Consider the following 23963-nt stretch of genomic DNA (forward strand, 5'->3'; position numbering starts at 1 on the left):
CTTAAGCAATATTTTGATGGTTGTTCCATAAAAAGGTTCAATGAGAATTTAATTTACATCTACATGCAAATAAAATGAGAGACGACAAATGAGAGCTTAACCCAGCGTAGTACAGTATAGAATAGAAGTCAGTTTCAGTGCTTCTGTGTTTGAAATATATTTCTAGATTGCCAACACACACATCAGGGGTTGGATGGGTCATAGCGTGAAATAGGTTCAGTGTTGGTCTTTGCTTCAGTAGCTTCAAGATGCTTTACATTAGTTTTATTGTAGCAAGTATGGTATACTCTGATTCTGTAAAAAGTGATAAATATTGCTATCCATATAATGTATTCTGTGGCTACTCTTGTCTCCCAAATTATCACAAGTGGTACATTTTTTATTTTAGGGCCATACTTGTAGCATTTGGAAGTTCCCAGGCTAGGGATTGAATTGGAGCTACAGCCACTGGCCTACACCGCAGCACAGCAACATGAGATCCAAGTCGCGTCTTCAACATACATCACAGCTCATGGCAACGCTGAATCCTTAACCCACTGAGCAGGGCCAGGGATCGAACCTGCATCCTCATTGATACTAGTTGGATTCCTTTCTGCTGAGGTACAATGGGAACTCCCTAAAAGTGGTACATTTTAAAAATTATAATTATAATCTGATTCAGTTTTTCTCTTCTTAACATCTCAGTTGATTTTATGATAAAACAGTTGTTTAGAAGAAATTCTTCATATAAAAGTTTTTACTTATGGAGTTTTGGATACTTAGCAGATTTGTTTTTAATTTAAGAAAGCTGTTTTGTTTTTGTTTTTTTTTTCTGGATTATCATCTTTTTTGTTGACGTCTTATTACAGGTCTTCAGTACATACTCCAATGAAGACTATGACAGGAGAAATGATGAAGTTGACCCCGTGGCAGCTTCGGCTGAGTATGAACTTGAAAAGCGTGTAGAAAAGCTGGAACTTTTCCCAGTGGAATTAGAGAAAGGTATATGAGCTCTATAGCGGCAACAATATTATATTGCTATGTTAATAATACAGAAATTACTTTATTTTCCCTAATATAACCTTCCCCCTCCCAAGGATTGGATAAGGTTTTAATTCTTGTGGAGGGTTTTATTTTTAAATTTCATAAATAGTTTACATGAATTCTGTATAAATGGTGAATTAAAAGACTCCTCCCATCCCCTCCCCACTGAAACCCTTGTACTTTAGTTGGCTGGGTTGGTGACCTGGAGTAAGGAAGTAAGGCCTGATGTTTTCTTTTTTCTTTTTCTTTTCTTTTTTTTTTTGTCTTTTATTTTTTAGGGCTGCACCCACAGCATATGGAGGTTCCCAGGCTCGGGGTCTCGTCAGAGCTGTAGTGCCAGCCTATGCCAGAGCCACAGCAACGCCAGATCTGAGCCGCATCTGTGACCTACACTACAGCCCACAGCAATGCCAGATCCTTAATCCACTGAGCAAGGCCAGGGATTGAATCCACAACCTCATAATTTCCTAGTCGGATTTGTTTCCGCTGTGCCATGACGAGAACTCCATGTACACAATTTATGTATAATTCACGTGGGAGAGAAGAAACTCTATATATTGTAACCAGTGAGGAAGAGGCTTTAGCATGCATCTAACCTGCATGTACTTAAGAAAACTCATTCTGGGGAGAAACCCTAAAACTGTAATGAATGTAGGTACATTTTTAGCAAAAGAAAGCCTCCCGATGAACATGAATATTTCTACCAGAAAAACAATTAAAATGACATAAATATGGGAAATGATGTGTGCAGATATACTTAATGTAAGGAATGAAGAAAAATCACTGTGGTTACTCATTTGGTCAACAGTTCTTACACTGGAGAGAGACCTATGCCTGAAATCAATGTAGATGTGCCTTCGTTTGTGGATCACATCACACATTTCCTCCAGGGAGAACACTCTTTTAAGCTTTCCTTAGCACACAACTGAACAAACACATCACACTAAAGTCAAATGACAAAATTTTTAAGCATGTGTAGACAAAGATGAAGGGTTATGAGCTGAACTTAGAAGTGCTTAAAGCAGGAGCTAGTAATAAATAATAATCAATTACTTATAGATGAACTCTATTCTAGAAAGTACCAGTTAAGAATACTTAGTAAATTGAAGGTTATTTTTTAAAAGTCTTTAAAGTATCAGTCATTCAATTGAGCACATGAACCAGTTTTCCTTTACCAGTCCACCACTGTTGATTAGCTAATATTTACTTTTTATGTAGCTAATACACCACTACTATAAAGAGTTTGAGGCTGTTAGAAAATAACTTTGCGTGTTAACCCAAAAATTTGGAATACAAAATATTGTATCTTTTATTTCATTGATGTTAAAAATGTTTGTTCACAGAAAGGAGAATTGAAAATATGGATAAACACATAATTAACAAAGTGAATTAACAAACATGTTCTTCAGTATTGTTTAAAGGGCCAATAAAATGAAACAAAAATGAATGTCTGTTAGTAGAGAAATAGATAACAACATCACACCATAACATATAATGCATACAAAGTTGATATCCATGAGGTATCATTGGATTAGAAAAGTAAGTTCAGAGAAAAACGGGTATAATATGATCTTGTTTGTGTAAAGGAAATAAGGAAAATGAAGGCATATCTCTATGTTATATTTATGTATATGTTTATATGCTTGTATAGTAGGAAGGAGGAAAGTACTGAAAGACATATACCATCTTATGGAGATAAGGACCAAATATAAAAGAAAAAGACCACGTAAATAAAGGGGAAATTTCAGATATATTATGATCACATTTATATATATATGTATGTTTGAGTATGTAATGCTCTGTGCTTAAAATATTACATTATTTAGACAGGCTATGTTTTAAAACAGATTGATTGCTCAGTAACCAAATCATTACCTTTTCTGGGGATCACAATGAATAGCCAGCTACAATAAAGTGAGACTAAAATAATGAGCCTTTTGAGGGGTCCTATTTGACGTCTTTGCTCCCCAGCCTAAAATAAAAATTCTATCAAGGCAAGCGTATCAATAATGTTCACAAAGAACAAAATTAAAAGCAGCAAATAGATCTTACCAGATAATTGTGGACAAGTATAAAACTTAGCTTGTTGCTTTTTTTTTTCCTTTTTCATAGATGAGGATGGACTTGGTATAAGTATTATTGGAATGGGTGTTGGAGCAGATGCTGGACTTGAAAAGCTGGGCATATTTGTCAAGACAGTAACAGAAGGTGGTGCTGCTCAGCGCGATGGCAGGTAAGCCAACTACTGTTGTTAATAACTAAAATCTCCTAAGAAACATTTCTGGGAATTTCAAAGATAGCTTTCTTTTGATTTTTTAGGACAGAATTTCAGAGTGTGTCTCAGATGTGGAAAATGTTAAAACACATAAATTATTTTTTTATTTGTAGGCAGAATATGTTTCTTTAATGTATATAGGTAGTTAAGTCGATGGAGCTGTTATCTATATCTGTTTGCCTTTGTATCTAGCCATCTGTCTAGCTAGTGGAAAGTGGATAGCACAAGCATGGGTGTATATTATTTAAGAATAGGTACTATGCGATCAGCATATATTTTAACTTCAGAAATATCAAAACAAATAATAGTTCTGGCAGTTCTGTAAATGACATAGGTAAAAGGTAAAATAGGAACTCTAATTCAGCAAGGATGGTAATTCTGGAGATAATGTCCTTCAAAAAATGTGTTCTGTGTAAATACACAGGTTCTTTTGAGTGTCGCCTAAACTTGTGGAATTAAAATATCCAGGAGAGGGTTAAACATCCACCTTCAGTAATTTGGATGCACACCAGAGCATCAGATGATCATTATTTTATGTCTTGGCTTTCATCATCTAAGCTACAAGTATCTTTAAAGATTTTGATTAATCCTGACCATAGGCTACTGATGAATCAAGTTGGAGCTGAAGTAGAGGATTGGCAATAGAAATTAAAGTAGACCCCCAAATCTGAGTGTCAAATTCAAAGAAATGTCATCTTATTGTTATAGGACATTGAATAACTGGCTTTGATTTTTTCAAAGTTTTGGTATATGTCACTTAACCATCTTATCCAAAATAATAAAGCATGTTGAAAATCATTTATGAATTTCCAAAGAGACTAATAGTAGCATTATTTCTTTTGTAATTCTAAAAACATATTGATATACACAGATGTTTCCCAAGGGGAACTAAATCGATTTATTTAAATAGAAAGCCACACTTCAGCATCATCTCTTCCTATAAGGTTTGGGACCTCATCTTAGCCAATAGCCTTATTTGTATTCCCATAACACTTGAAAAGAAAATAAGGGTCTGAAATTATTCTTTTGAGTGACTGTTCAGCTGACTGAATGTGTATCACACTTAAAGAAAGTGAGCTATCAATATTTTGTGTTTGAAAGTAATTTATTGTCTTCCTCCTTTTCAAATTAGTTGAAAATAACCTTTTGCCCCTTCAATGGATTACATAATGGTTGTAGTAAATATCTTCCAACTGAGATAAAATTTCTAAAATATACATCTTTTCTTTATAAGTTTCATGAAAAATTTGTTATTCTAAAGTGATAGGAAATAATTCTTACTGTTAGTAATCAAACAATGTTAAATTATTATGAACTACTTCTCTTACATAAATGGGCCACAAAGCCAAACCAAAATACAAATTGATTTTTTTTTAAAGTAGAACATTTTGCATTCATCACTTAGTCAATTCCCATTGTTCTAAACTCAGACCTATTTGTTTTTCCATCACTATTTTTAAAATTAGGATTTTTTTCTGTTGACCTATTTACTGATTTGTTCTCCTGTGTGGTTTTAGTATTTAAAGTGAACTTTGCTTTATCAGTCCCAGTGTGAATTTCCTCAATCCTTTAAAATGAATGTTTACCTAAAATGAATGTAGTACAGTAATCCTACTCTTGTTATAATAGATGCTTAATAAATGCCTCAGTGAATATATTGAGACAGACAACTTGATGGAATGAAATGAGCAGAATCTTTGGAATCATGTGGCCAGGATTCTTAATTCCATTCCCTCTACTTATCAGCTGTGGGATGTTGAACAAATTACTTAATTTTCATATTATCTCCATTGCGGGATTGTTGTAAACATTAGATAAGCTTATGAAAATTAAATCTTCCACAGTGCTGTTTGTGTTTGAAACTGTCATTGATTGAAGTAGGAATAAGCTTGAAATTTATTAAAAATAGTAATTATGGGAAGTCTTATGCACAACTATAGAAAGATGTATGAAATATGTACAGAATTATTTGATTTTGATGGTCAGAGGGACTTTTGAGATCTTTCATTCCACACCTTTCATTATTTATGAAAATTTTGTGTATCTATACACATACGTATAATTTATATATATTTGAAAAGAAGTGCTTACATTATTAGACCTATGGCAGTATTTGCATCTTTTAAATTATTCTTCTATTATTACCAGCATTACTGGTGTCCTCATTTGCACAGTATTAAAATGTTTATTATTTAAAATGTTCTTAGGGAGTTCCCGTCATGGTGCAGTGGTTAATGAATCCGACTAGGAGCCGTGAGGTTGCGGGTTTGATCCCTGGCCTTGCTCAGTGGGTTAACAATCCAGCGTTGCCGTGAGCTGTGGTGTGGGTTACAGACGTGGCTCAGATCTCACATTGCTGTGGCTCTGGTGTAGGCCAGTGGCTACAGCTCCGATTAGACCCCTAGCCTGGGAACCTCCATATGCCACAGGAGCGGCTCAAGAAAAGGCAAAAAGACAAAAAACATAAAAAAATAAAATGTTATCAGTGTAAGAATTACAGAATGAGCAGTTGCTTGCTGCCTCCAGTCAATTATAATTTTTAAGTGACATAAAATTAAGTGACATAAAATTTTTAAGTGACATAGAAAGATATTATACTAAGGATTTACAAAACAGTAGGATTAATGTAATACGATTTTTTTATGGATATGTTTTCTATTTTTTTCATCCCTCCTCCTAACCTGCTCTCATCTATCTGTCCATCTGTCTGTCTCTCTCTCAAAAACCTAGAGTTAATACACACCAAAGTTGAATGACTCTAATCTGTGTTTTTTGAAAATTTCAGCTAAGATGGCATATTTGATTTTTCTATAGCAAATATATTATACTGTATATATTTTAAACTACAACTGAAAGTAATAAAGTTAACACCATGAGGGCTTGGGAAAGTTACTCTTCAGAGCTCAGCTGTGGGCAGAATTAAAGTTCTGGGCTAGATGTTCCTTTTATCTTTAAAAGGATGAGTTTGTATTATACCCTTCTAGCTTGCTTTGAGTTTCTTTTTTTTTTTTCCTTTTTATCTTTTTTAGGGACTCACCAGTGGCATATGGAGGTTCCCAGGGTAAGGATCAAACCCGAGCTGTAGCCGCCAGCCTACACCACAGCCACAGCAACTCAGGATCTGAGGCACCGCGTCTGCGACCTACACCACAGCTTCACAGCAACGCTGGATCCTTAACCCACTGAGCAAGGCCAGGGATCAAACCTGCATCCTCATGGATGCTAGTTGGATTCGTTAACCACTGAGCCATGATGGGAACTCCTGCTTTGAGTTTCTTAATAACTCTTTCCTTCTTAAAACGATTTCACTTTAATCTCAGATTTGGTCAAGCTTCCTTTAAGGTATGTCAAATAAACAGATGTATAGAGAAAATTTGTTTCTCCCTCCCCTGCCCTTCCTGACCCCAACACAGGATGCCTTTTTTGTTGTGATTGATTTTAGCCTTTCCAAATGACTCACAAACTCATCACACACACAAACTCACAAACATTTTAAGTACTTTTAACATTTTGCCATAGCTGTTTATCTCCTGGGTCATCTAGCATTGTTAAAAGTTTTGAATCTTCCTTTGATATGATTTCTTACCTTTTAAATTTTCTTTTCATATTTGTCTCTACCTTTTCACATGACACCTGAAGTGTAGGGGGGTGCTCAGTAAATATTTGTTGAATTAGCAAATACACTTTCCTCACTTCTAAGACATACAGTTCTGGTGCTTAACATTTTTATTTTTCTGTTGCTTTCTTCTCTTCTCTCTCTCTCTCTTTTTTTTGTTTTTGTGCATGCTACTTTGCCTCTCACAGAATAGCTTGTAATTTAGCTGAGGGGCATGATAGCCATTTGCTTTTTCTGTTTTAGTCCTAAATTTTTATTAAATAATATTAAATATATTAACCATTAGTTTTTGCTGCCATAATTTTATGAAAGGACCTTTTACCACACTAATTATTTCTCCAGTCCCCCTTAATGAATCTATAAAGCAAATGTATTTTATAATAACACAATTGAAAATGCTGATAGTAGAATAAATAATATGGGTGATAACTGACAAAAGATAGCAATAATGCTGGGCTAAATAAGCAAATTAAAAATGCATTTAAAATCTGCATTGTTGCTGGCTCCTATGTTTGTTTCTCAAGCTTTTGCATATTATCATTTTGGGACATTGTCCTTTTCATTTTTCAATTTTTTGGAAAAGATATCAAATGTGAGGTTACAATGCAGTATATTTTATCCCCATCCGAGTTTTGGTTTAAAATATTTTAGTTATTTTTGGAGTTCCCTGATGGCTCAGCAGGTTAAGTCACTGCTTTGTCTGAGGTCCTTGCTGTGGTACGGGTTCACTCCCTGGCCCAGGAACTTTCATATGCTGCTAGTGAGGCAAAAAACAAAAAAAATTTAGTTATTTTTGACAGTCTTTTTGGTAACACCAACATATAAAACAGATGAAGTTCTATTCTTTTGCTTACCTTGCAGCAAACTCTGCCCCCTGCAGGTCCTGTCTATCCCCCTGAGGTACTCTCAAACCTGGGGCCACTCTGAGTGGAAACTCTGTTCTAATTCCTTAGTCTGTGGTTTCCTCTCTGCACACAAAATCTTGTGTCACTCTTCTTATCAAACATTTTGCTTGTTCAGCTCTTAGAGATTTGGGATATTATTGCTATGACATGTATTTTCTTATACATTTAAAACTTCACTATCTAGCATTTTGGGGAAGACTGTTGTCCAGAGTTCATTAATATTGCTCCAGCTGTTCTCTCTCTCATTCTTCCTTGGTTGCTTTGCTGACAGAAGCCCTGTGAAGTAGTATTTTTGTTTTTGTTTCCCCTTCCTAGATACATAATGTCAATAAATAACTAGACTGAGGCTGGTGAACAGTCAGTCCTATTGCTCAGTTGTGTTAATAAGCACGTGGAAACAATTGAGGAAATGGCCAGGACTAGATCCCTTTTACAAACTGGCCAAGTACCTTCCTGGTGAATTCCATTCCAGTAGATAGTGTTTCTAGGGAAAAACACGCTGTTTCCTCCGCCATTCTGGAAAATTTTTGGATAGTCTTTTATTATCTGTATTCTTTTTTTTTTTTTTTTGTCTTTTTGCTATTTCTTTGGGCCGCTCCTGCGGCATATGGAGGTTCCCAGGCTAAGGGTCTAATCGGAGCTGCAGCCACCGGCCTACGCCAGAGCCACAGCAACGTGGGATCCGAGCCGCGTCTGCAACCTACACCACAGCTCACGGCAACGCCGGATCGTTAACCCACTGAGCAAGGGCAGGGACCGAACCCGCAACCTCATGTTTCCTAGTCGGATTCGTTAACCACTGCACCACCACGGGAACTCCTGCATTCTTTCTACTTTGGAATGGTCTGATGCAGAAAGCTGTCCACTTAATTTTTATCACCAGGACTCATCCCGTGTCTTTTCTGTGTTTCTATTTATGAGCTAAGATTTGAGAGAGATTATCAGTTACTATGTGAGGTTGCATCGAACATTTACCCTCTCTCAAGATAAGAGATGCAAGCAAAGTGGGTAACAGATGCCCCCAAAATGTTCCCTGCCATAATAACCCTTTATGTAGTAAATACCTTGCTGTTTCATGACTTTATAGTATGTAGGGCCAATGGTGGCCATAACCCTGAACAGGTGCCCTTATTGTAACTAGTATTATTTATTCCTATCATCCCTGTCCAGTTGTTTTCACCTCTCCTCCTTCTTCTGTTCATTTTTAGTTTCTTGAGTTTGTCTCCACATTAACCTCACACAACTTACCTTTAAAAAAAGTAAATTAAAATGCCCTTCAAATAAGATATCAAACTCCCTAGAACTTTTCCCCCTCCCTCCATCTTTTCTAAATTAAGGGCAGCTTTTATTTCCTTGTTTAACTATGTATCAGATTTTCAAATCTTTCTTTAATATATGTGTCCTTTTGAAATGAAAAAGTTTTTAAAATTAATACCCTTTTAATGAAAATAATAATCAAATAATCAAATAAAATATTGAGCCCTCTTCATCCCTTAATGCTCTCTGTATTGAGACAGGCAGGAAGAATTATGTAGGGTCAGAAATCTGCATTTTAACTGTGAGATGCCTCTTTCTTACACTGGTCTCTAGATGCAGAAAGCAAATCCAGCCAAATACCTGTTGTCACTCTTCCTGTTGCATGGAGTGCTTTATGGCTTGACTGTCTTCTGTTTTCTCAGTGACCATTTCCAATGTTCTTTATTCCTTCGTGGAGATCTATATATCCACTTGGCATCACTTTTCTTCTCTCTGAAGGGCATCTTTCCTCATTTTATCACCAGATCTGTTGGTGATGAATTCTTTCAGCTTTGTGTGTGTATGTCTTTTTTTTTTGGTCTTTTTGCCATTTCTTGGGCCACTGAAGGACATCTTTCTTCATTGTATCACCAGATCTGCTGGTGATGAATTCTTTCAGCTTTGTGTGTGTGTAGTTTTTTTTTTTTTTTTTTTTTGGTCTTTTTGCCATTTCTAGGGCCACTCCCATGGCATATGGAGGTTCCCAGGCTAGGGATTGAATCAGAGCTGTAGAGAGGCACAGCAACGTGGGATCCGAGCCGCATCTGCAACCTGCACCACAGCTTATGGCAATGCCGGATTCTTTAACCCACTAAGCAAGGCCAGGGATCGAACCCACAACCTCATGGTTCCTAGTTGGATTAACCACTGAGTCACGATGGGAACTCCAGCTTTGTATATATTAATAGGTCTTTGTTTTACCTTTTTTTTTTAAAATATATTTTCTCTGTGTATAGAATTCTAGGTTGACAGGGTTTTTTTGCTTTTTTTTTTTTTTTTCTTTAGGACTTTTCCAGATTTTTTTTTCCTAATGTTGGGCTCATGGGTATACATGAACATAAGGATGTTTACACAGATGAATTAAGAAAATTAGGAAGTGCTGTAATATACAGATTGTTTTATTTTCTACTATATTTAATTGTTTATGATAAGCACTTTAAAAAAATATCTGTTGAAAAACAGGAGCTCAAAACCATTTGTATGAATTCCCCCTGTCTCTTACACTTTTGAGGAAATATCTTTTTGGCGTTGTGTTACAGATTATAGATTTTTGCATCCAGAACCTTTAGTCTAGTTATTTTATTTATTCACATATGCATACTTAATAAAGAACAAGTGACTATAATGCTTCAGTCTAGAGGAAAACTTTTTAGACTATTTCCACAGTCACTGTAAAATGCCATATTCACTTGTCAAATCAGCATGTACTGAATTTTGAGAACATCTTAAAGTTAGAAGTGTAATACATGCTCTTTGTTGAAAATTTGAAAAATGTAGAAAAATGTAAAGAAGAAAATAAAAATCTCATGTAATCCCACCATCTAGAGTTGATCACTCTTAAAATCCTGCTGATGAATTTCCTTTTAGAGTATATCTGTGCTTATGCCTTTGTTTACTTATTTAATGAAATTGAGATCAATTGAATATATAGATTTATGGGTTTTTATTTTTTATTCATCAAGATAATATTTGTTGAGTGCTTACTGTATGTCACGCAGTATGCTAGGTTCTTTATATTTTGTATCTTATTTAATCCTGTTAACAGCCCTGATTAAATACATAAAATTATTGTTATTTCTGCTTTATGTATAAGAAAGCTGTGGTTCCTCTTACATAGTCACAGCAGGTGAGTGGCAGAACCTGGATGTGAACTTAGGATATCTGATTCCAGAACCTATACTTAAATAATATGTTACATCACATTACTAAATACTTTTCCACAGCAGACCTTAAGGCTATGTTATGCTATAGTATTATATATGTGAACCATTTAGATATTATTATACTAATATGTTGTTTCAAGATATTGATGAGGTTAGCATTTTTATGTAAAAATCATTGTTAATATATCTGATTATTTCTTTGAAAGTACTTCCTTGGAGTGGAATTACTGTTAAAGTGCAGTATATTTTAAATGCACTTTAAACATATTGCTAAACCACCCTTCAAAAAGGTTTTTCAAGTTGTACTTCCCCTTGCAATGTCTATTGCCCCTTCCTTAGGGTCGAATATTCTGTTACAAAATCCTGAATTACTTGATAATTTCTTGGTTTTTCATCTTTTAAAATGTTTACTGCACACTTGCATTTCTTTTTAAAACTTTCACTAAAGTATAGTTGAGTTACAATGTTGTGCCAATTTCTGCTGTATATCAATATGACTCAGTCATGTATATATATAAATATATTTAAAAAAATATATTTTCCATCATGGTCTGTCCACCATGGTCCCCCTCCTCCTTGGCAACCACAACTCTCGGACACTTGTATTTCTTTCTACTTTTTGTAAATTATTTTTGGTGTAATGTTTTCATTAAATTTTTTTAACTGTTATCACCTGTTCTTTTAGTGCTAATCTCTACAGATAAGTGGTCCATACCACTGTCTTCACTTCTTAACTCTTAAGGAACTTTCTCTTCTACTCCTCTGTTCTGGTAACAAAAACGATTAAGTACAATAAGCAGAATTAAAGTGCACCTTTAAACTTATCACAGTAAAATTTTGTATTTAGCTTCTAGCCTTAATTTTCTGTGAAATGTATTGCTTTGAAAATTATTTGCCTACTTTTTGAGTAGCCTTTTCTTAGATCTAATCTTAAACTTTTCAGTGTCATTTTAGTCATTTATTTCTAATGAGATCCATGTCCCTCTCCTTGTGGGTTCTTTTTTTGGGGGATGTGTTTCTGTGTGTGTGTGTGTGTGTGTGTGTGTGTTTGTGTGTGTGTGTGTGAGAGAGAGAGAGAGAGAGCGAGAGAGAGAGAGAGAGAGAGCAAACCAGCAGGAGAGAGACTTTACAGGTTCTCCTGTATAGATCCTCCTATTTTTTCATCCTACATTGTAAGAATGCTTCACTTCCAAGCTGAGCTTCTTGAACTCATTTCTGTATTCAGCCAATGAACTGATTTTTAAAAATGATTCTGAATAAATCGCTCCCAAATTCACACACATCCCAATCTTCGTGCATCTAGAACCTATTCATTTATTTCCTTTATATCTTACTTCTATCTCATATTCAACATAAAATAAATTTAATTCTTTTCCTTATTTTATCTTTCTTTCCTTTGATCTGAACAACCTGTGATTTCTGTGTTTATTCTGTGCTTCATCACTTTAGATGTAAACTTTCTAATCATCTTTTATTCTTTCATTTATTTTACCTACAAAATATTTTATTATATTGTGTATTTCTTTCTCTGGAGTGTCTCTCAGATTCTTCTTTTGTGTTTACTCTCTGGGCCTGGTCTTCCTCTTAATCCTTATTTCTGTGGGTTTCTTTCAGCCATTCTTTTCCTGTTTATCCTTATCCTGATCCCAAGATTATTCTTCTACAATTGTCACTTTATGATACCCTTCTAAACAACAGCATATGGTTGCTCTCCATTTTTTACCAGTCATAACCCAGGGTCTTGTTGGCATTGAATATCAATGTTATTTCTTAACAACATATTCAATTCTCTGCTTTAATCACAAAGATTACATTATTATTATTATTATTTTATAATTTATTTTTTCCCCCACTGTACAGCAAGGGGATTAAGTTATCCTTACATGTTTACATTTTTCCCCCACCCTTTGTTCTGTTGCAATATGAGTATCTAGACAGTTCTCAATGCTACTCAGCAGGATCTCCTTGTAAATCTATTCCAGGTTGTGTCTGATAAGCCCAAGCTCCCAATCCCTCCCACTCCCTTCCTCTCCCATCAGGCAGCCACAAGTCTATTTTCCAAGTCCATGATTTTCTTTTCTAAGGAGATGTTCATTTGTGCTGGATATTATATTCCAGTTATAATTGATATCATATGGTATTTGTCTTTTTCTTTCTGACTCATTTTACTCAGGATGAGATTCTCTAGTTCCATCCATATTGCTGCAAATGGCATTATGTCATTCTTTTTTATGGCTGAGTAGTATTCCATTGTGTATATATACCACAAAAGATTACATTATTGTCTATCCTTCCACAATCTCCTGGCACATCTGAGTTAAAACAATAATTACTAAAACTGCAATACATTAAGGCTACATGATGTGTCAATTACTGTGCTAATCCTCATATATATGTTTGCTTATCTTTGCAACCAGCATATAATGGTAGTTATAGTAGACCTTCTCTATCTAAACTAAGGATTCATTGTTTCAGGAATTCATAGTTGAAGAAAAAAAGTTTTATAGAAAATGGGATTAAGAAAACTGTGGTCTGAGGTAAATGATAAAAAACATCCAAATAAACTTTTGCTAAAATTAAAACAATCAAAATGCATTGTACAGTTCCACCAACAGTGCAATAGGGTTCCTTTTTCTGCACACCCTCTCCAGCACTTATTGTTTGTAGACTTTTTGATGATGGCCATTCTGGCTGGTGTAAGGTGGTACCTCATAGTGGTTTTGATTTGCATTTCTCTAATAATGATTGATGTTGAACATCTTTTCGTGTGTTTTTTGGCCATCTGTATGTCTTCTTTGGAGAATTGTCTGTTTAGATCTTCGGCCCATTTTTTGATAAGGTGTTTGTTTTCTGGTATTGAGCTGCAGAAGGTGTTTATACATTTTGGAGATTAATCCCTTGTCAGCTGCTTCATTTGCAAAGCTTTTCTCCCATTCTGTGGGTTGTCTTTTTGTTTTGTTTAGGGTTTCCTTGCTGTGCAGAAACTTTTAAGTTTAATTAGGTCCCATTTGTTTATTTTTGTTTTTATTGTCATTGCTCTAAGAGATGGATCTGAGAAGATGTTACTGTCATTTATGTCAGAGAGTGTTTAGCCTGTGTTTCCCTCTAAGAATTGTATAGTGTCTGGTCTTATATCTAGGTCCTTAATCCATTTTGAGTTTATTTTTGTGTATGGTGTTAGGGAGTGTTCCAATTAGATTCTTTTACATGTGGAATGCATTTTAAATGGCATCCCTCCCTCAACCCCCAATCCATCATCTTTTTTTCCCAAGTACTCATTGCTTTTCCAGTTTTGTAAATTGTGTTGTTTACTACCAAGTCTGGGATGATGTAGCTCAAGCCATTTGTCTTCCTTATTCTTAACATTCACCATGCTTGCAGGATGAGAAACTAGGTCTGGGTTTACTTTACCTCAGATTTCTTTCTTTCTTTCCAGGGCTCCTTTGCAGAAACTTTGACTCACAGTCTGCTATCTACTTTCTACTTCTTTTCTTTTTCTATCGTTCAGTAATTTTTTTGTGTGTTTCTCTATGCTACACAAATTTAACAGAATTCCTAAAACAACATATAGATGAGGAAATAGCAATGGAGATTTTTAGTAGATTATCAGTAAGTGAAAGCTTTGGAATTGAAATTTAGATCTGAGCAATTCCAAGGTTTAGATTCTTTTCTTACTACCACATTTCCTTTCATCCTTGTCACCCTATCCAGAATTATATTTTTCTTAATTTGATTACCTTCTACTTCAAGGCTAAGCTTAGTGTTCAGTTATTCACCGAAATCATTTAAGTGTCATTAGTTCAGCCCATCTGAACTACTGGCCTCTGTACTCTTGAATGTAATAGGCTGTAGCACATGCATGTGTGTTTGTTTGTCATCATGTTTTGTGTACTAAGTGCATATCCTTGGGTTCATTGTTCTATATCTACCTATCTCTCTATCATCTATCTACCTATCTACATGTATACCTGAATCACTTTACTGTACACTTGAAACTACAACAGTATTGTAAATCACTATTCAGTTTTAAAAATCCAAAAAAAAAATTAAAAAGGAATGTCAAACAATATCTGGTAACATGTAACAGTAGGTGGAAGTATAAAATGTATGATATAGGAAAGGTTCAAGAATTTGAAAAATTACTAGGCTTGGGTAAGTGGATAACTCCTCAAAGAAAAGAGCTGGATTTTCAAGAGAGGATTTTTGAGAAGGTGGAAAAGAGACTTATGGGATTTTTTTGTGTGTGTGTAAAGATTTTTTTGTAAAAGAAGGCAGAGATGTGAACAGTCTTTTCAGGGTATGGCTTGTCATAGAGCTCTTAGTTATGTGAGGATGTTGTTGGATAAAAATGAAAAATATTGAGATGATATTAGGGACTGATAATTTGATATTTGGTTAGATAAATAAATGAAGACACAATATTGATGAAATAGAAGGCTCAAAATTGTTAAGATGTCAGATATCCTTATATTGATCTATAGTTTCAAAAAAAATCCAATCAAAATTCCAAGAGGCTTCTTCTTCTTCTTCTTCTTCTTCTTCTTCTTCTTCTTCTTCTTCTTCTTCTTCTTCTTCTTCTTCTTCTTCTTCTTCTTCTCCTCCTTCCCCTTGCATCCTCCTCCCTCTTCCTCTCCCCCTCCTCCTTCTCCCCCCCTCCTCCTTCTCTTTGTTCCTCTTCTTTTTTTTTTTCCTGATAGAAATTGATTAGTTGGTTCCAAAATGCATAGGAAATGCAAAGGACCTAGAATAAAAATTCTGAAAAAGAATAAAATTAGAAGACTAATCTTGCCTAATTTTTTCAAGACTTAAATACAAAACAGCTGTAACCAAGGCCATGTGATATTGGTATAAAAAATTAGAAATATAGATCAGTAAAGTAGAATAGAAAGTAAGGAGTATATTGAGACAGATATAGTTAGTTGATTTTCAATAAAAGTGCCATGAAAATTCAGTGGTAAAATGTACAGTCTTTTCAACAAATAATACCAAGAGAATTAGACATCCATATGGAAAAACAAAAAATTGAACCACAAACTTTACAACACACCATATACAAATTCACTCAAAATAATTGTAGATCTATACATGAGTTCACACCATGAAATCTCTAAGAATACACCGGTGAAAATTTTTGTATCTTACCATTAAGTGAAGATTTTTAAGAACAGACTCAAAGCATGGACTATCAAAGAAAAAATTAATAAACTGAGCTTTATTAAAATTAAAACTTGTTTTTTGAGCTATGCACCTATGAAATGATGAGGGAAGCTATAGACAAGAAGAAGGCATTGGTTAAATATTCATGTGAGGACTTCTGTCAAGAATGTGAAGAACTGGGTTGAAGAACCACAACCCAGTTTTAAAAATACAGCTAAAATATTTGAACAGCCATTTCAAAGAGGAAAATATATGAATGGCCAGTAGCATACAAAACTATGTTCAATTATCATTAGTCATTAGAGAATATAAATTAAAACCGTAGCAAGCTACCACACCTGCTAGAATGGCTAAAGATAAGAATGCTGACAATATAAAATGTTAGCAAGGATGTGGAAAAAATGGAACAGTCATACATGGTTTTATGGGAATATAAAATTTTTTTTTGGCCATGCTCATGGAATGTCAGTGTTTCTAGGCCTGGAATCAAACTTGTGCCACAGCAGTGACCTGGGCTGCTGCAATGACAATGCCAGATCCTTAAATCGCTGCAATGCAAGGGAACTCCAAAATTTTGCAGCCACTTAGGAAAACAGTGTGGCAGTTCTGTTAAACATATTCTTAACCTTTCAAGCTAGAAATTCTACTCATTGGTATTTTCTAAGAGAAATGAAAAAGTATGCCTACGTGAAGACTTGTATGTATGAATGGCAATTTTATTCATAATAGATAGAACTGGGCAACAACTCACATGTCTATCCTGCACTTTACTCCATATCTTCTGAATGAGAATTTTGGAGGAAGTGCAACTTGAATGATTTTTAATTTTCAAAATTGTTCCTTTATTCATTACATTTAGGCAGTTCGGGAACTAGTACCCTAGACTGTCCCAACCAGCATGGTATGCCCACTACTAGCTCATATTGTATTTTTATGCAAATTTGAAAAGTGTACTTCTCCCCTCCTCCCTCCACTTTAGGTACTAATCTACTTTCTGTCTGTAGAGATTTGTTTCTTCTGAACCTTTCATATAATTGGAATCATACAACATGTGATCTTTTGTGACTATTTTCGCTAGTATAATATTTCCAGGGTTCATCCATGTTATAGCACCTATCACTTTTCATTTCATTTTATTTCCAAGTAATATTACATTGAATGACTATGCCACATTTTGTTTATTCTGGCACCAGTTGATGGATATTTGGATTGTTTTTACTTTTTGGCTATTATGACCAAATAATTGCTTTGAACATATATGTACAAATTCTGTGTGGATAGTGTTTTCATTTCTTATAGGTATATATTTAGGAATGGAATTTCTAAGTCAGATGTTACTCTATGTTTAACCTTTGGAGAACTGAGTAACTGTTGAATATTTTCCAAAGCAGCTGCACCATTTTATATTGCCACATGCATATGTGGGTTACAGTTGCTCCACATCTCATGAAAACTTGTTATTATACGCCTTTTTAAAAAATTGAGTATAGCTGATTTACAATATTATATTAGTTTCAGGTGTACAATATAGTGATTCAATACTCATAGATTAGACTCCATTTGAAGTTATTATCTACCTTTTGATTATAACCATCATAGTAGGTGTGAGGAATTATGTTATTTTAGTTTTGATATATATTCCCCTGGTGACTAATGTAGTTGAGCACTTTTTTCATATGTTTATTTCCCTTTTGTGTATCTTCTTTGGAAAAATAGCATTTCAGATTCTTAGCTTTTTTAAAAAATAATCGACATATAACATATTAGTTTCAGGTGTACCACATAATTATTCAATACTTGTATACATTGTGAAATGATCACCATGCTGTCTAGTTAATATCCTTCACCAGATGTAGTTAAAAAATTAAAATAAAAAAAAGTTTTCTTCTGCTGAGGACTTGCAAGATCTACTCTCTTGGCAATTTTCAAATATGTAATACAATATTATTAACTCTAGTCACCATGCTCTACGTTACATCTCCATGACTTACTGATTTTATAGCTGGCAGTTTGACCCTCTTCACCCATTCTGCCCATCCTCCATGCCCTTCTCTCTGGCAACCACCAGTCTGTTCTTTGTATCTATGAGCTGATGGGTTTTTTTTGGTTTTGTTTTGTTTGTTTTTCAGATTCCACATTTAAATGAGATCATATGGTATTTGTCTTTCTCTGACTTATTTTTAAATTGGTTTGTTTGTCTTGTTATTATTGGCTTGTAACTATTCTTTATAATATTCTAGATACCAGCCCTGTAAGTGATATGTGATATATAAAAATTTTCTTCCAATCTATGAGTTACTGAAAATTAACTAAAGCAATGATAATACTATGCATCTATTAGAATGGCCAAAATCCAAAATACTGTCACCATGAAATGCTGATGAGAATGTGAAGTAAAAGAAGCTCTCATTCATAGTTGTGTGCTGTTATTATATCAAACATTGTACAAATTGCAAATGGCTTCTTCACTGTCTCATGATTTCAGTCTCTCCCTTCACTGTTCTTCTCATCCTTCACCTATAATGGAGGAACATAATAGCAGCTTTCAAATATATGAAGGGCTATCATAGAAAAAAGGATTTGATTCATTCTGTGCAACTCTAGTAGTAGAACTACACGCTTTTCTTCTAAATTATATTATAAATAAGTCCTTCAAAAATAAGTGAGTTTCATCAAAATGCAGCATCTTTTTGGCTCCAGATAATATAAACCAAAGTAGATAAAAATCACTTCTTTAAATCTTCCTCAATTTGCTATATATACTCAAGTTTTGATCTTCAGCATGTTTTTTCATATTCTAAAATAGGCTGATACTTTTAGACTAAACTACTATTCTTTCTCTTGAAAAACAGAAATTCATCCAAATTACCTCACCTACACAATTTTATTTTTTCTTTCACTATTTCTGGCGTAGTATTAATTATTCATTTTAAATTTAACTTTAGTCTATTTGACTAACTTCTAGTAACAACCCTCACTGGTAGATAGGAACTTGATTAATAATTGCCTGTCATACACAAGCAGTTTAGGAGACTAGCAAATATCATTTTCTGCAGCCACATGTATTATTTTTACATCTTCTTAAAATGCAAGGATAAACACCTTCATTAACACTATGCAAAGTTACAGTAACTTTGTAGCATTTTAACATAGCCAAGTTGTGTTTATTAAAAGCTATACTTTATGACCAAGGTTTTGGAGATACCTGAGACACAGAAATCACATTTTAAGCTAATACTCCATAAAACACAATTGCTATTAATAAAACAGTTTGTCGAAATTATGATTCAGTTTAGTTGAACAGGATTTTTATTTTTTATGCTTTTTAAACTTTATGTAAGGATACTGATAATTTATCTGATCAGTATTTGTATCAGAACTTTAGGAAGTTCAGATTAACCAGCCTCTTCCTGAAAATACCCACAACTTTACAAAATCATGGAGAAAACATAGATAGGTATTTTAAACCAAAATTACTAAATTAGTCTTATTTATTCAAAGAGTCACTTTTATTGCATGAACTTGGGATCTTATATGAAAATATTTCTGAGCTTCTAGCAGAGACTCCTCTGTTGGCAGGATTTTTTTTTTAATGTCTAGTATATTTAAACTCTCATTAAATACTGGAATATAGGATTCATCAGAGTACTTATTATTCTCTATGAACCAATTATATCATTGCTCCTTTAATTTCAGAGGCTTTATAATTTAATTTATTAATACCCTTCTAAGTTCAGAACATTTTTCATTTTCACACAGTGAGAAATCATGGCTTCTTTTAATGACAGGAGCACAGAGAATTTGCAGCTTCAGTTCTTCAACCTCAGAAACAGGTTAGGTAATCAAAAAAACACAAAAACTCACTGATCAAGATTTCAAAGGGCTTTTTCCTTTCTCATGTTCATGAAATTTTTTAATGAAATAGTTTGAGCTCACAAATAGACAAAGAAATTAAAGGATAGCAACTTAAATATTGCAGTGCTGAGATTTGATAAAGTTGGATATTGAGTACATGAGTGTTTATTTTCTCTTTTCCCTCTGCATTTCTCCATGATTGAAATCATTTTGAGGAATAAAAAAATGGCACATATAAAACATGTTTATAGATTTAAAGGCATTATATGATAAATAACAATACTACTATATGTAACTCCTAGACATAAATAAATATATATACAAACATGTATATGTACAGCTATGTACATTATGTGCATGTGTATATATGTGTTTATATATGTGTATATATATGTGTGTGTGTGCCTATGTGTGTGTGTGCCTATGTGTGTGTATGTATACACTTGTGAGCATTACACATACACTTATAATCATTACGTAATTCAAGTATACAAGTTAAATAGGAAGGATTACTTGAAATTCCTGGTGATATTTTTCCCTGGGGAGGAGAGGTGAGATGAAGGATGAGGTATGAGGCCCAAAGGGTATATCCCCTGGATCTGTTATGTTTTATGTAATTTATTAAAGGGCTAACAAATTTTAAATATGTCATACATTAGCAGTTACCAATTCATTGTGATAGGAATATGGATGTTGGGTAAACTGAATCTCCACACTCAGTATTGCTTATTTCTGTTTTTCAAAATAACTTTTTAAAAACATTAAGCATTTGACTAAGACCTGGAGGTTGGAGACAAATTTTGGGTCAATAAGAGTATCTTAAAAAATAAAATATTTTGTCTACTTCTTTATTGGGAAGAGATAATATATTATTAGAAAAACTAATTTTTTCTCCCTCTTCCCAAAGAATACAGGTCAATGACCAGATTGTGGAAGTAGATGGAATCAGCTTGGTGGGTGTCACACAGAATTTTGCTGCAACGGTTCTCAGAAACACCAAGGGCAATGTGAGGTATGTGGCTTCAGATATGTACAATCTGGTTACTTGATATTTTGTTGAATTTTAGTTTTCTTTATATGTACCTATAAATGTATGTAATTATAGGAAGAATTTCCTCTAAATACACAAAACCTACCTTTAGTTTAAAATTTTTCCTTTTTTATTATAATTACTTCATGTAAATGTAATTGAAAACACATGGTAGTATTGCAGAAAGACATGACGATATGAAGTGTACAGTGCGAATCAGTATGGTTAATTACTGGGCTCTTTTATTGTGCCTTATTGCTGACATAGCAAGAATTTCTAGGAAGATGGAATTTCTCAATAAATATGAATTTATGCTCCAATTCCTTTCAATAAAACCAGTTATACAGTAAATTGAAATGATTATACATATATCCAGTGATAAATGTTATTTAGATAAGCAGGCTGAATGATTTAAGATTAATAAATGCTTTTTAAATCTCTTTTGCTTTAAAGAATCAGGCAGGAATAATCTTTAAGTTATAATAGTAAGCTATAACTTTCCAACTTAATAGGACATTATTTTGGACTTTGAAATTTATATCCCATCCTGGGGTTCTGAAATTTGTAGCTTGCAAAAAAAAAAAATAGGAAAGTAGTTTTGAACCAACTAAGGTCAAGGTTTGAAATCTGTTTTACTTGGTCATAGGGTACTTATTTTTTAATGTAGTATTGCTTATGCCTTATGCTTTTCCATAAGTCCTATGAAGGGGACATTATTTACTGTGTGTAATTATGAAAGTGTTTTAATGTTATCATCATCAAAATGAAACTGCCAAATATTCTGAAAATATTGATGAGTTAATATTGCTATAAAGAGAGTAACAAGATTTTATTGCAGCATATTTTTTGTTGCACAGGCATGAATTTCGGTATTGTAATTTAGACTTTTTCAATTGGAAAACAGTCTTTAATGCTGAAGGGAATGTTTAAGGAATAAAACCTAAATGACCACTGTGGGTAGTATGACTTCTGTGAGTACTGTGTTAATTCTTCAAGAATACCGATCATCCTGAGAAAAGTATTTTAAGGTAATAGGAAAGAGTACAGGGAAAACAGTCTAATGCTCTTTCAGAGCTGCATGGGTGGGCCCCTCAGTAAATGCGATTGTCTCTACAGAGTTGCTATTTGTTCATGAGACACCACTTTTTTCAATCAGTATAGAACTTTATTTTGAAGCTGCTCCATACACTTCAAAGTAAATCTTAAAATGAAGTAAGATATACACTCAACTTATAAGAACATTTTTCAGTTGGAGAAAAGTTCGTTGTTTCATGAACTCATAATTTTGTGCTATTATCATGTCAAGCCTTGTGCAGATGGTGAATGGCTTCTTAACTGTCTCATGATTACAGTCTTTTCCTTTAATCCACCCTTCTCATCCATACCCCTAGTGGGGGGACGTAACTGCAGTTTTTAAATATATAAAAGGCTATCATGGAAAAAGGAATCAATTCATTCTGTGTAACTCTAGTAGTAAAATTAAGGCTTGTGGGTAGAAATAGTAATTCTGCATCCATTACGTCCCTCTCTTCTTTTAGAAACATTCAGTGGCCATCCATTCTGTGCAGAATCTAAGTTCTTATCCTGGTATTAAAAATCTTTCATCACCCAGTCTTATCACTTACCTCTCCCTGTATTCATGCTCAAGTAGAGTCTTACTAGTGTAGTCATCATCCTCCAAACATAACTTGTCAGTTAGTTTTTGTGCCTTTCTCTCTTCCATTCTTTTTGTTTAAAATCCCTATTCTGGTTAGAACCTACTTACCTTGAATATATTTTAACTACTTTGCCCTCCAAGAAGTCCTCCTTGACCTCCCTACCCCCTGTTTTTCTCTTCTTCCTGATTATACTCATCATTCATACCAGTTTTTTTTACCTTGACATTATAGAACATTCCACTTTAATTTTGTAAAAAATTTTGTAATTTTTTTTTTTTGGCTGCACTTGCAGCATATGGAAGTTCCCAGGCCAGGGATGAAATCCAAGCCACAGATGTGACCTATACTGCCAGTGGCAACATCATATCCTTGACCCACTGTACCACAGCGGAAACTCTCAAAGGCATACTTTTTATTTCCTCATTCACTTTGCAGAAATCTTGATATCAGAATGGTACCTTTAGCTTACTTAGTTCCCTCAAATTATTTAACCCTGGGTCTTGATTGAAATTATATAACCCAGGATCTTAATTGAAAAAGTCTTTTCTCATTCTTAATTATTAAAATGAACATTTAAATCCTCTGAATATATTTTAGGTGGTGGTTCTTCATAAGGTGTTAATACAAAAACAGGAGCCAAAAACTAGATCTTTTTTTTTTTTAATTTTTAATTTTTTTTGCTTTTTAGGGCCATACCCACGGGCATGTGGAGGTTCCTAGACTAGGGGGAAAATCAGAGCTACAGCTGCTGATATACACCACAGCCACTGCAGCAAAGGATCTGAGCCATGTCTGCGAACCACACCACGGCTCACGACAATGCCAGATCCTTAACCTACTGACTGAGGCCAAGGATCAAACCCACAACCTCATGGTTCCTAGTCGGATTCCTTTCTGCTGCACCACAATGTGAACTCCTAGATCTGTATTTTTAATGAATTGTTTTAAACTGAGGGTTTAAAATACATATGGTTCTATACTTTTTATTTATTGGTGACCTTGCTATCTATCACATTTGATGAGTACTAAAATTTATTTTTTAAAAGGTGTATCTGAGAAAAAGTCACTAAATTTATTTTGAATTTTTCTAGCTACTAAGCATAAATCTAGAAAGAATATATGAAGCTCCTGGCTTTATTAAAGAGCTAGGAAGGGGAAAGATAAGAAACTAGTAGTGATAAGGAAATCTAAACTGAGATTTGCATGGTGATTATATTTTAATTATTGGAAATCAGTTTTTTTATGTTTAAATGATGTCTTCTTTC

At 34.1% G+C, this 23963-nt stretch overlaps 1 protein-coding gene across 2 annotated transcripts in view; it reads left to right on the plus strand.

Annotated features, from left to right (window-relative positions):
* The window catches only part of PPP1R9A (protein phosphatase 1 regulatory subunit 9A), a 325008-nt gene that overhangs the window by 173111 nt on the left and 127934 nt on the right, over positions 1 to 23963 (plus strand). For both annotated transcript variants that reach the window (XM_047752399.1, XM_047752398.1), the window contains exons 3-5: positions 849 to 981; positions 3136 to 3256; positions 20918 to 21022. In XM_047752399.1, the coding sequence (XP_047608355.1) occupies positions 849 to 981; positions 3136 to 3256; positions 20918 to 21022 (359 nt within the window). The remainder of the gene's footprint in view (positions 1 to 848; positions 982 to 3135; positions 3257 to 20917; positions 21023 to 23963) is intronic.

This window comes from Phacochoerus africanus, chromosome 11 (assembly GCF_016906955.1).
Source record: "Phacochoerus africanus isolate WHEZ1 chromosome 11, ROS_Pafr_v1, whole genome shotgun sequence".
Classification (NCBI taxonomy): Eukaryota; Metazoa; Chordata; class Mammalia; order Artiodactyla; family Suidae; genus Phacochoerus; species Phacochoerus africanus.